General features: G+C 33.1%; 2 protein-coding genes across 2 annotated transcripts; one reads left to right on the top strand and one right to left on the bottom strand.

Annotated features, from left to right (window-relative positions):
- Positions 1–196: 196 nt before the first annotated feature.
- Positions 197–6,137, top strand: LOC144836823 (ciliary microtubule inner protein 2B-like). Its single transcript, XM_078691696.1, has 7 exons — positions 197–335; positions 3,135–3,210; positions 3,457–3,637; positions 3,947–4,174; positions 4,386–4,566; positions 4,854–4,984; positions 5,329–6,137. Exons 1-7 carry the CDS (start codon positions 244–246, stop codon positions 5,436–5,438), a joined length of 999 nt encoding a protein of 332 aa, XP_078547822.1. The 5' UTR covers positions 197–243; the 3' UTR covers positions 5,439–6,137.
- A 1,579-nt stretch (positions 6,138–7,716) lies between these two features.
- LOC144837427 (uncharacterized) lies at positions 7,717–11,029 on the bottom strand. Its single transcript, XM_078692523.1, has 4 exons — positions 10,933–11,029; positions 10,295–10,471; positions 9,774–10,004; positions 7,717–9,175 (listed from the first exon to the last, which is right to left on the bottom strand). Exons 1-4 carry the CDS (start codon positions 10,987–10,989, stop codon positions 8,918–8,920), a joined length of 723 nt encoding a protein of 240 aa, XP_078548649.1. The 5' UTR covers positions 10,990–11,029; the 3' UTR covers positions 7,717–8,917.
- Between the last annotated feature and the right edge of the window lie 2,185 nt (positions 11,030–13,214).

Here is a 13,214-nt window from a genome sequence, read left to right on the forward strand (position 1 = left end):
ATTGGTTGAGTACGTGTCCAATTTTCTAAGGGCAGTGTCGTAGATAACAATGAATATTCATACCACTAGAGGACGTTAGCAACAAATAATTGGCACTTAGCAACAACAAGCACTGCAATGTTTGTGTTGTTCACAGGTTGGTGGTGCGGTGATTAACAATAAAAGTGTATTTAGCCGTAAACTACAGCCCCAGTGGTTGTATTACTATTTTTCTGCGAAGTTTATCAAATATATTGCTTCAATATGATGAACACAGATATGCCAAATTCCACGACGTGGAATATAGATCGTCGCAGGGAATTTTCTCAACTTAAACCAGGAACTCAAGTCCCAGGGTAAGTAGAATTATGTTTTTAGACGCAGCATGGAACATGTGTTATATTGTTTTAGTAATGTAATCTTGCATGTAAAGCGTGCAATGGAAACATGTACAGGTAATTTTTTATCTCTGTGGTTAAGTACTGAGCACAGTGTTTCAAAATAAATAATATTTATTAAGCATTGAGGTAATATTTAAAAAATATTATAATATATTTAAAATTTATATATGTATATTTTGCAGAATTTCAATTTCAGTTTTTCCCTGTATGTAATACCAAGGCAGTCTAACAACAGGATGCTGAGCTCCTGAGATCAAAGGGTTTATCTGTGGCTGCGACAGGATCAGTTGTACACCGGCGTGAAGTTGGTTACTTATTCCTTATTCGAAATTCAGTTTTTTTTGTGAAGTTGGATCCTTATTCGACATTCACATTCACATGTATGGGGCGCAATATGTGTAATATTTTAATTAAATGATTTTATACTTACGGCTTAGATTAACTAGGGCTATGATTTATAGGGCTATATACGTTATAAACGGCATGGACCGGGATGACGATACATGGGTTGGGGCTAGTAGGGTCCAGTCATTTCATAAAAATACCACTTGCCCCGGTCCATGCCGTCTAGCTGTCATTTTACGCCATTTTAAAACGTTACTACAATTAAACGTTTTTTAAAATAAAAAATGCAATATAACCGGATGATATATAGGGCTATAATTACGTTATAAACGGCATGGACCGGGATGACGATACATGGGTTGGGGCGAGCAGGGTCTAGTCATTTCAGAAAAATACCTCTTGCCCCGGTCCATGCCGTCTAGCTGTCATGTTACGCCATTTTAAAACGTTACTACAATTTAACGTTTTTATAAAAAAATGCAATATAGCCGGATGATATATAGGGCTATAATTACGTTATAAACGGCATTGACCGGGATGACGATACATGGGTTGGGGCGATTAGGGTCCAGTCATTACAGAAACATGCCACTTGTCCCGGTCCATGCCGTCTATCTGCCATTTTACGCCATTTTAAAACGTAACTACAATTTAAGTTTTTTTTTTATAAAAAATGTAATTAACCGCATTATTTATAGGGCTATAATTACGTTATAAACGGCATGGACCGGGATGACGATTCATAGGTTGGGGCGAGTAGGGTCTAGTCATTTCAGAAAAATGCCACTTGCCCCGGTCCATGCCGTCTAGCTGCCATTTTACGACATTTTAAAACGTTACTATAATTTAACGTTTTTATAAAAAATGCAATATAACCGGATGATATATAGGGCTATAATTACGTTATAAACGGCATGGACCGGGATGACGATACATGGGTTGGGGCGAGTAGGGTCCAGTCATTACAGAAACATACCACTTGCCCCGGTCCATGCCGTCTAGCTGCCATTTTACGCCATTTTCAAACGTTACTACAATTTAATTTTTTTTTTTATAAAAAATGTAATATAACCGCATTATTTATAGGGCTATAATTACGTTATAAACGGCATGGACCGGGATGACGATACATGGGTTGGGGCAAGTAGGGTCCAGTCATTTCAGAAAAATACCACTTGCCCCGGTCCATGCCGTCTAGCTGTCATTTTACGCCATTTTAAAACGTTACTACAATTAAACGTTTTTTAAAATAAAAAATGCAATATAACCGGATGATATATAGGGCTATAATTACGTTATAAACGGCATGGACCGGGATGACGATACATGGGTTGGGGCGAGTAGGGCCCAGTCATTACAGAAACATACCACTTGCCCCGGTCCATGCCGTCTAGCTGCCATTTTACGCCATTTTAAAACGTTACTACAATTTAAGTTTTTATTTAATAAAAAATGTAATATAACCGCATTATTTATAGGGCTATAATTACGTTATAAACAGCATGGACCGGGATGACGATACATGGGTTGGGGCAAGTAGGGTCCAGTCATTTCAGAAAAATACCACTTGCCCCGGTCCATGCCGTCTAGCTGTCATTTTACGCCATTTTAAAACGTTACTACAATTAAACGTTTTTTAAAATAAAAAATGCAATATAACCGGATGATATAAAGGGCTATAATTACGTTATAAACGGCATGGACCGGGATGACGATACATGGGTTGGGGCGAGTAGGGTCTAGTCATTTCATAAAAATACAACTTGCCCGCACGTTTATAACGTAATTATAGCCCTATAAATCATACGGTTATATTGCATTTTTTATTTTAAAAAACGTTAAATTGTAGTAAGGTTTTAAAATGGCGTAAAATGACAGCTAGACGGCATGGACCGGGGCAAGTGGTATTTTTCTGAAATGACTGGACCCTACTAGCCCCAACCCATGTATCGTCATCCCGGTCCATGCCGTTTATAACGAAGTTATAGCCCTATAAATCATAGCCCTAGTTAATCTAAGCCGTAAGTATAAAATCATTTAATAAAAATATTACACATATTGCGCCCCATACATGTGAATGTGAATGTCGAATAAGGATCCAACTTCACAAAAAAAATTGAATATCGAATAAGGAATAAGTAACCAACTTCACGCCGGTCAGTTGTACGCTCCTTAACAGGAACCGCACACCAAATATGTATAGTTCAGTACTGTTGGTATTTGTCGCAGCCAGACATAAGATCAAAGGACTGTTACAAGTTCCTTTCTTGGCAAGGCGAGCTCAGCGTCCTGTTGTTAGATTGCCTTAGTAATACTCTACTTATATTCTACATTCTGACAATTTCTGTGGTAGAAATATGGTAGAAATATTACAAAAATTGAAACATAATTACTTAATTTTTTTGTCAGATATAACGGATACATTGAACAGTATAAGTACCATGTTGGAGACACATACGGAAACGCAACAAGTAAATTAGCCAAGGTTTGTTTTTAGCGGAAATAACAAAAGTCATCGTTTATATTGAAAATCTCAATTCAATCAATTTATTATATCATATGCATAAAATACAAAAATATTACATAGTTTAAATGGAATTGAATTGAGATTTTCATTAAACAATGAATTTTTTTAAATAATATTTTTCCGGTCACCAATGAATAATAACTAGGAGTGATATAGGCTAAAGCTCAAACATATTCTGCACTCAATGCATATATTTGTTTTCAGACATACACAAACCATCATACAATCCCAGATAAATGGCCTATTGACTTCAAGCCAGAGCGTCAATACGGAGGCTTAGGTCTTGGAGGGCCAGATGACACACCTCAATCAGATGCACCTTTTAGGCTACCAAAATCAACTGGTGACAACAAGCTCACTGAGAAAATGGTTCCTGGCTATATGGGTTAGTCACTTTCATTATTTTTAATATCTATTTTATGGGGCAATGTCATGCTGGTAGAAGCATGTAGATATGCACTATAATATATATATGGTTAGAGCATTGGACTTCCACAGGTTGTTGTCTGTCAAACTTGTGACAAAAAAAGGTGTGATGGGCCCAAATATGGTAGTAATACCACATCGTGTCCATACTGTATATGAACACATCACATTTTTTTTGTCACCTAAAGTTGATAGTATAGACAGAGCTTCAGCTCCATTATAAAATAATTTATGGAAAAAATGTTAATATGCCCATTCTTTATTTCAGGTTATATACCAAGAATGCCGTTCAAATTTGGAAACACATACAAAGAAGATTGTGACGTTTGTATTGATGATTTTTTAAATAACACAAGAAACCATGATCAGAAGATAGGTACATTAAAAAAGTCGGTATCGCTAGGTCACAGACTTCAGCCAGTCACATCAGACAAAGTTGTCATCAGGTCCCTGAATCAGTATCGAGATAGAAACCCCACCGGAAAAATACTTTTAGGTTTGTATAAGGTTTTTGTATTGGATATCTAAATTATGTTTTGTCAAACAATTTTAATTGATTGCAGTACATGATGGTACCATGAAAATGAACTGGCCACCTTATCACATTAAGGTTGAGGCTTAAATACTTTTACATTACAAGATTTAGTGAGGTTTTCTTCACAAGTAAATTATTATTATTATATTATTTTTTACTGACATTTTTACAGAGGACAAACGTAAATTTACAGAGGCGCCAATGCCTGGATATCGTGGCTTCATTCCAAGGCAAAGTGTCACCGAATTGGGTCTTGGTACACGTTACCATGAAATGTGCGAAAAATCACTACATAATTTCCAAGACTCAACACTTTTACATCGAACCAAAATTAAAAATCAGCTCCAACCAAAGTAAGTATTAAAGAAGAAAATAAAAATGTTGTTTACTTGAAATGAAATACACTGTAATTGTTCTGTTGTATTAAATGCCAGAGCATGAGAATTGTTTTTTAATGAAATAGATACTTTTCATCAAAATGAAAGTTTTATTGTTCAGAAAGCGAGGGAAAATAGAATTTTCTGAAACTCCCAATTTTTTCAGACTACAGTATGCCGATTTAGTTAGAAAGGTTAAGTTAGGAAAACCACCAATTTGGCATATTAGTACACAAGATGAAAACTGTAATATTTCTCTACAGCACAACATTATCTAATAGTGAAGCTAAGGCAAGTCTTCAATTGACAACCAGAGACGATCAACAAGGCATGAATCAAAGAAGAATATACAAGCCAATCGGAATGGTTCCCAAGTACACTGGCTACTTACCTCGTAAGTTTAACCTTAAGTTTTTAATAGAATCTCCCAAAACCGGACATCATTCTGGCCCAAAGTGTCTGGTATTTCTGGAAAGACTACATTTTCAGATTTAATTTTAATAGAAACAAATTTGAACAGTTTTGTAACAAAAATAAAAGGTTTTTCCCCCGAGTGTACAGAAGTTTTGTTGAAAAAGTTGTTGAGTGGGTGGGTGTGGATCACAGGATGATGAGAATCTAATCATACAATATTATTTATTGTCATTTTAACAAGGTTTTAGTTGGTTCGTTGGTTTACATTTTTATTTACATACAATTAAACCAACAGCATCATCTTATTATGTTTTTTTTTTCTAGAAATGCGTTACCGTTTTGGCCAAACGTACGGAGACACATCACGGTCACTTCCAGTTTGTGCTCATGAACAATACAATTATGGGAAGTATTTACAAACTCAATCAGTGTAGAACAACCTCACAAACCCACTAATTATTGGTATATACCTTGCCATGCAAAGCTGTTCTCAGTCGTGGTGCCATGTTCTGAATTCGTGATCAGATGCCTCTCTAGAAATCATGCTTTTTTATATTTCAGTCGGTATACTTGAGAAGGGGAGTGGGCAGTGGTACGACGCAGAGGCCTAGATGCCCCTAGTATAGGAACCCTAAATGGCCCTCCAATGCTGGAAGCCTTGGGCATTTTTAGGCTGTTTTGACATATTTTAATGCCTCTGGGCACTGCTCAGCCCCTGGGTTTAGCCAGTGAGTGCTCATAGCCTTTACGCCACTGAGAGTGGGGTTGTTGCTGTCTGACAATCAAATGTAATTGTGTACAGACTGAGCCACTGCATGGTTTTAATAAGGTTGTATGTGTCAATGGCAAATACATTTTTAGGGTTTATAATGTGTAGTGTGACTAGAGGGTGTATGCTGGTTCTGACATTGTGGGATGCTGATCTTAATAAACTAAATCCAGGTGTGTGGTCCCTATTTTTAAAACTTGTTTGTGGCTTTGCTTTCCAGCAGCAGGAAAATGTACCTCCTACACTTGATTAGGTTTACTTATCATGTGATTAGGTTTACTAAATCTCTGTCTAAACTAGTTTTACAAAAAAAGTGTGATGTGCCCATATATAATATGACATCATCATGTCCATATATGGGCACATCACATTTTGTTGTCAGTTTGACAGTGTTGACAGATCTTTATATGCAGAAACAGCCTGATTAAAAATAAATGTTTGAATTAAATGAAAATGATGGTAAATGTTTCATAAGCCCTTTTTATATGCAAATATTTATATATACTTTATTGATTAGCAGTAGTGCAGTTAAAACCAAACAACTGTTCCAACTTGAAATGCCAAAAAAGAACTGCTTTTAGTTGACATTGGTGGATACAGTTTACAGTAGTAAGCAACCTTCACTTCCAATGATAATAGGTCTACACCACAGGTAAAATACCAAATCGCCAGACAAAATTAAACCAAATATATCTGTCTGTGTTAACCAATGTATGCTAGTCTTGTAATCCACTATTATTAGCAAATCATCCATTTTAAATACCAATTTGTATGCGAGTTTTGATATCAATATTGTGTTGTTCATAATATGCAATTAAAAAGCATATACAAATGTACTTATACATTCCATGATATAATGTAGTGACATGCTATTTGAGCAAACTTTAGTATTTCTTAGTGTTTTCTTTGCGTATTTGCAAAATACAACAGAATGCATTGTAGTGTGTTGCAATCATAATTTGTCATTTCATTGAGCAAAAATATAATTTACTTCCCACCGAAATCTGATCATTATTTGATTAGTAAGGATATATTATGTCACTTTATAGTGTAGAATAAATTACACAAACCAACAGTGGTGTTAGTAGTCTATGAGTGCTAACTTACCTAGATAACCCGACAATAGCCCTTTCTCCTCGAAGAGCGAGATATACCTCGAAAAGTAGAAATTTTTATTGAACACCCCTCTCTACAAATGGTATAGTCCATAAACTATGCCCTCAGGTGGGAGCCTCCCCACAAACCACCATCATCATGTTCGAGGTATATCTCGTCGAGCAGAAAGGGCTATTGTCGGTTTATCCAGGTAAGCTAGGCACGAAATAGACTAGAATATGCAAATTATCGATGCATGCTTGACTGAATAAATATTTAATATTAAGTGTGTGACAGGTTTTTGTAAAAATATGTTTAAACTAATGTACTGCACTGAAAAAAAAATATTTTAGAATTTAGTGTATTAAAATATGACTATACATTGATGGATGTGTACAGTATTGTTATCACTACAGTCCACCAAACTTAACAGGGGAGTTAAGTAAACTAATTCAAAGATGGTATTTAAGTCTAGAAATATAAAAACAATCCTACAACTGGACTAAAGACAATCAGATAGACCAGTGTTTTGATTTTTATAAATTATAAGTGGTTTTTGGGAATTATTATATTAGGAAATTATTTGATTTAAATAAAATTATGCTTTTTTAACCAACATTGTTTTTATTTGCTTATTGAATCATATATTGCCAAAGCTCTATTTATTCATCAAATCTATGCCATAATGTCACATTTACACTTTCGGTTTAAATGATGGTTTCTAGGCCACGCCTTTTAAACCCAAGATTTTCCTTTCTGAAAGTTCTGAAATAAAGGATCCTATAAAATGTGTATGTTAGGTGTGCAAAATGGGTATAAAATTGTACACAGACTCGATACATGGTAATATATGCATTTTATTTCAAGTCAAAACACAGTTATTTATAATTTTATTATCCATTAATTATACCCCAATTATCATTTTATAATATTTTAACTTCAATGATATTTTGGGAAAAACACTGTGTGCACTCACAATTAGCTACTCCATAGTTTTCATTATATGAATCCAATTTAATAAACTTTTTTTTAAAGATACCTAATCTTTTTGTTTACAATTAAAACATAAAATAATTGAATTGCAACTTCTGATTTGCTTTTGAAGCTTTTTTGGCAAACATTTTAGCTACTGTTATTTTTCATTATATGAATCCAATTTATCTTTATAAATAAAACTTCTTTTAAAAAGATGCCTAACCTTTTTGTTTACACAAATTAAAACATTAAATTATTGAATATTAATGCAACCCCTGATTTGCTTCTGAAGCTTTTTTGGAGCAAAACACTCAAAACTTGGTACTATTATAACTTTTATTATATGAATCCAATTTGTCTTAATAAAACATTTTTCTATGATGGCTTTTTTAAACTTTCATCTTGCTTATAAATAAAATAAAATATGCATTATATATATATATATTATATATTTGTACATAAAAAATGCTGTAAAAATTAAGAGATACAGCATTTATTGTGTTACAATCACCTAAGGGTGAGACACACTAAATCTATAACAATCCTATAAAATTTGTACTGTAATACAATATAAAGAATATAAATGTTTATCTATACCATTTTGAATTTATACTAGTACAGTTGTAAATTTTATTACCACCAAGTTAAAAACATATGACCCGTACAAAAAGGTCATAGAGAGGTCATATGAGAGACCATGATGAACAAGATTTTCTTTTTAAATCTTTATTCATAAGATTTCTAAAGTAGTCTATTTTATGCCCTACTCTGACGTAACACTGCTAAAAAAGTCATTCTCATTGTGATCAGAGATGGCTAGTGATCTGGAGGTCATGGGTCAAGTCTTGCCCAAGAATTAAGTTGTGAATTTTAATTGACAACAAAAAAGGAAAACAGTGTTTCTTTTGTTTTTGACAGTTCAACGTTGCTGCTGTATACAAAATTGTATAGATTTTCTTCTTTTTTCAAAAAGTGGTTGGCAGGAGTGGGGTACTCAATGTACTGCATTGCAAAAAATCAAATCATCTAACCTAAGACCCTCAACATAGTACTGTGTAATTAATATCTGTTTATTTATTTTCTTGGAAGTCTTCCTATCAGGTGAAACTCTTCATTTGGTCTCATACTAGTGAGATGTGCCATTCTATTAGACAAAGCAAAGAGTGCTGCTATAGCTCCAATATCCCAGGCATCTTCCCGATCAAAGCCATGCTTTTCTACAGCTTCAAAATGAGCTTCAGTCACTGGTTCCGATTTGCAAACTACCATTGCAAATTCCAGCATGGCCTTTTGCCGATCATCTATGTCAGAACTTTCCCAGCTAACAGCCACCTGCAAAAAGTTGTAAAATATAATGCCTGTTCATCCTTGTCTGTAATATTTATTTTCTGTGTATACAGTACCTCAACTCTTTCTTTTTTTGTTATCTGTACAATGATTTCTTAGATCAAGTTCTTTCTTTGCTATGGATATATTATGTGATCATGGTATTCCAAAATAAAAAGATGAATGAATGAATTATAAAAATATAAATATAATGCAAAATAAAAATGTAAATTTTCAATCATATGTTTTACCTATTATTAATATATACAGTATTATGTATATTTGTTACATACATTATTTCAGATGCATAACAAAAAAAAGCATTTGTTGTTCCTCAAAATGATTACAAAGCATTCTCTATAAAACTTTAATTGAGAGAAATCATCTAGTGTGAAAAGGATTCACTCTAAAGCTATGTCTAGACTATCAAACTAGTTTGACAAAAAAAGTGTAATGTGCCCAAATATGGTGGTGATGTGACCAAATATGGTAGTGATATGACTTCATCATGACCAAATATGGGCACGTCACATTTTTTTGTCACATAAAGTTTGTATAGTGTAGACAGAGCTTAACAATTGTATAGATTCTCAATAAAAGTTACCTGATCTGCAATAATAGGATTTTTAGAAAAAATTCTATGCAATGCACTGTGGGATATGACACAATACTGGCAGTTGTTGTATGCACTTGTTACTATGACAATCAGTTCTTTATCAGCTTTTGTAAGGGAACCAGTCTCTTTCATCATCAAAGCATCATAATAATCAAAGAAAGCTCGGAACTCATCGGGTCGGTGAGCCAATGCTTTGAATACATTTGGTACAAACTTAGTCTATAAAAAGTATATAAAGTATATGTTGTGAATTGCAGGTAACAAGGAATGCCTGTATTACTACTAGCATATCTTTATCAACCTGAAAAAATTTATAACAAAATTTTATTAAAAGTTACCTACTTTTATATGATGCACAACCATTTTACAGAATATTAACAAAATCATTAACTTATGGCATATTTAGTACAGGTCATTTTATTTATAAAACAGATGTCTAAACACACAAAATCATTAATTAAAATTACAAACATTGAGAAAATGTTAATATATGGTACAAAAAAATAGACCTTTTCCTCAACTTCATCCATTCTTGTTTTCATATCGGGATCCAACTTCTCCTTATTAGGTATTGGGTAACGGCTTATTGGTTTGCTGGTGCACATTCCTCGACTCTTACCGATAATGCGCCATGGACCAGCAGCACAAACATCTTTCAAACATCTATACAGAGGTGATGGAGTATGCTGTAATAAATTAAAAAAATTGTTGATACACTGTTTCTACTATATGCTTTACTATAGTTATTTATTAGATCAAGAAAATTTAATTCTAGTTGTAAAAATTAATATTTATTAATACTGTATGAGTAATGACACTCTGGATAAGGAGGTTGGATAGATATAAAGTACTAATGTGACAGATTGAGTCCACAACACAACAACAGTAATGATAGTTATAAATAATAGGAAAAAAATGTTGTGTAGTAGTACAATGACATGGTTAACGTCATACAATGGCTTCCCTTAATCCTTAGTAATACTAGTAATAGAACTCATACTCATTGAACTTGAACAGTGTTGGCCTATATAGAGCCTCCTAGATAGTAGGCCTAGAGGATTATATTTACATTAATATATTATAAGTAGGGTAGTAATATGTAGTACAGTAATACTACAACAGTCATAACTAATTAATAATTTCTTACCAACGAGTGAATAATATTATTAGATCGACACGCAATCCGATAAATTGTGCGTAACATTTTTACAACTTATTGATTTTACTTTTTTGTTGTGTTTATGTGGTTTTGGAAATCACTCAAGCGCGACAACTATTACTATTTCCATGAGGATACAATTTCTGGAAGAGAGATAACCATATGTGCAGTTACCTATTTAAGCCTAACAAATAATTATGAAGGCATGCCATGACTATTTAGTGTTATTGTTACTTAATTAAAAATTTGTAGTTTTACAGTAATGTCGTAAAAGAAATTTGCAGACATTTTAAACAACCTTACAATATAATGGTATCGACCTCAGAGCCATATATATAAAGAGTTACGACATTGAAAATTAGAAGCCATTTTTGTGTCAAAGAATTCGCACGCTGAGGGCGCGCGCGTCTATTTTGTTTAGCGTTTTCCTGTAGTTCATGCATTATTTTTAGATTTTTTTGTCTATGAAATAACGCTTATATTCCGTTTTTATTTTAGTAATTAATTTTATTAATGGTATTAATTTGGTAACATATATATATTGTGTCTATAATAACAAAAGAATAAATGCTAGGGCCTACATGCAAGTCAGGATACATCAAAGCATGAACCAATACAAAAAACACACAAATTCACCCCTCTTTTTATACAGTATATGGCTCTCTGTGTGGTTTTTTTTACCGAATGTAAACAAAGATTTCAAACCACGAGTATGCATTATGCATGATGCTAATTATGATTGTTTACAACTGGTAAAGGTTGAGAAAGTGTTCTCACACAGATCGCGAGGAAGTTTTATGATTATGCATACAGAGTAGCCAAATAAGCGCGTTGCATTATGAGATGTTTTGATCGAAAACTTTGACTGGAAGTCAAAGTTATTTTTTGAACAAAAAAACGTCTGTATTTTAGTTAAATTATTTTTTTCTCGACTAATTTTTGGTGAAAGTTAATAACTATTATGATACTTCAAAATGACACACATTTTTTGGAAATCTTTTTTTTTTTTTTTTTTGGAATTAGTCAAAGGGACAATACATCTTTAATCCAATTTCGTAACTCTCTCTATATATGGCTCTGATTGACCTCAGAGCCATATATATAAAGAGTTACGACATTGAAAATTAGAAGCCATTTTTGTGTCAAAGAATTCGCACGCTGAGGGCGCGCGCGTCTCTTTTGTATAGCGTTTTCCTATAGTTCATGCATTATTTTTAGATTTTTTTGTCTATGAAATAACGCTTATATTCCGTTTTTATTGTAGTAATTATTTTTATTAATGGTATTAATTTGGTAACATATATATATTGTGTCTATAATAACAAAAGAATAAATGCTAGGGCCTACATGCAAGTCAGGATACATCAAAGCATGAACCAATACAAAAAACACACAAATTCACCCCTATTTTTATGCAGTATATGGCTCTCTGTGTGTTTTTGACACAAACTTTCAGAGACTCGTTCATCATTTCATTTGTAATAATTTGCCTTTATTGTTTTAATTTTGTTCATACCCTATTCAATAGAATATATTAACAAATATATCCACAACACTTTATTATTTTATTTAGTCATCAAAGCATGCATTATGAATTGAAAATATTACATAATTGTTATTAATAGGACGTAGTTATGGGATGTTTCGTTCCAAAATCAATCAATCGAACTTTATAATGTACTATTCAATTCAATTCAATTCAATTCAATTCAATAAACTTTATTGTCAAACTCATAAATGGCTTGAAACTTTGGCAGAAAGCACACACATTAAAATTGTCTAAAAACATTGTCGCACAAACAGTAAAAAAGAATAAAATCACATAAACAGAGAACAAGATGTTATAAAAAAGTTAAAAGAGGACACAAAAAGTACAAATTGAGTTAAAAATATAGATTTAAAAAATACAGATTTAAAATACTTATTGCAGTTATCGTTTCCACCTTAAATTAAAATGCCTCATGGCAGGTTTAAAAAATACAGATTTAAAATACTTGTTGCAGTTATCGTTTCCACCTTAAATTAAAATGCCTCATAGCAGATGGGAGAAAGGATCTACGTAGGCGTTCAGTGTTCCAGCGAGGATATGTAATGCGCCCAGACCGGCTTAACGTAATGTACTGGTTAAGGGGGTGGCTAACATCTGACATAATAACTTTAAGTTTATTTGTAAGTGCGTTGTTAACAACTTCATCTGATTTCTTAATATCGTTTCCTATTATCTTTTTGGCAGATTTACTTATTCTTTGTACTTTTTTCATGCATTGCTG

Source organism: Antedon bifida, chromosome 3 (genome assembly GCF_963402885.1).
Source record: "Antedon bifida chromosome 3, ecAntBifi1.1, whole genome shotgun sequence".
Classification (NCBI taxonomy): Eukaryota; Metazoa; Echinodermata; class Crinoidea; order Comatulida; family Antedonidae; genus Antedon; species Antedon bifida.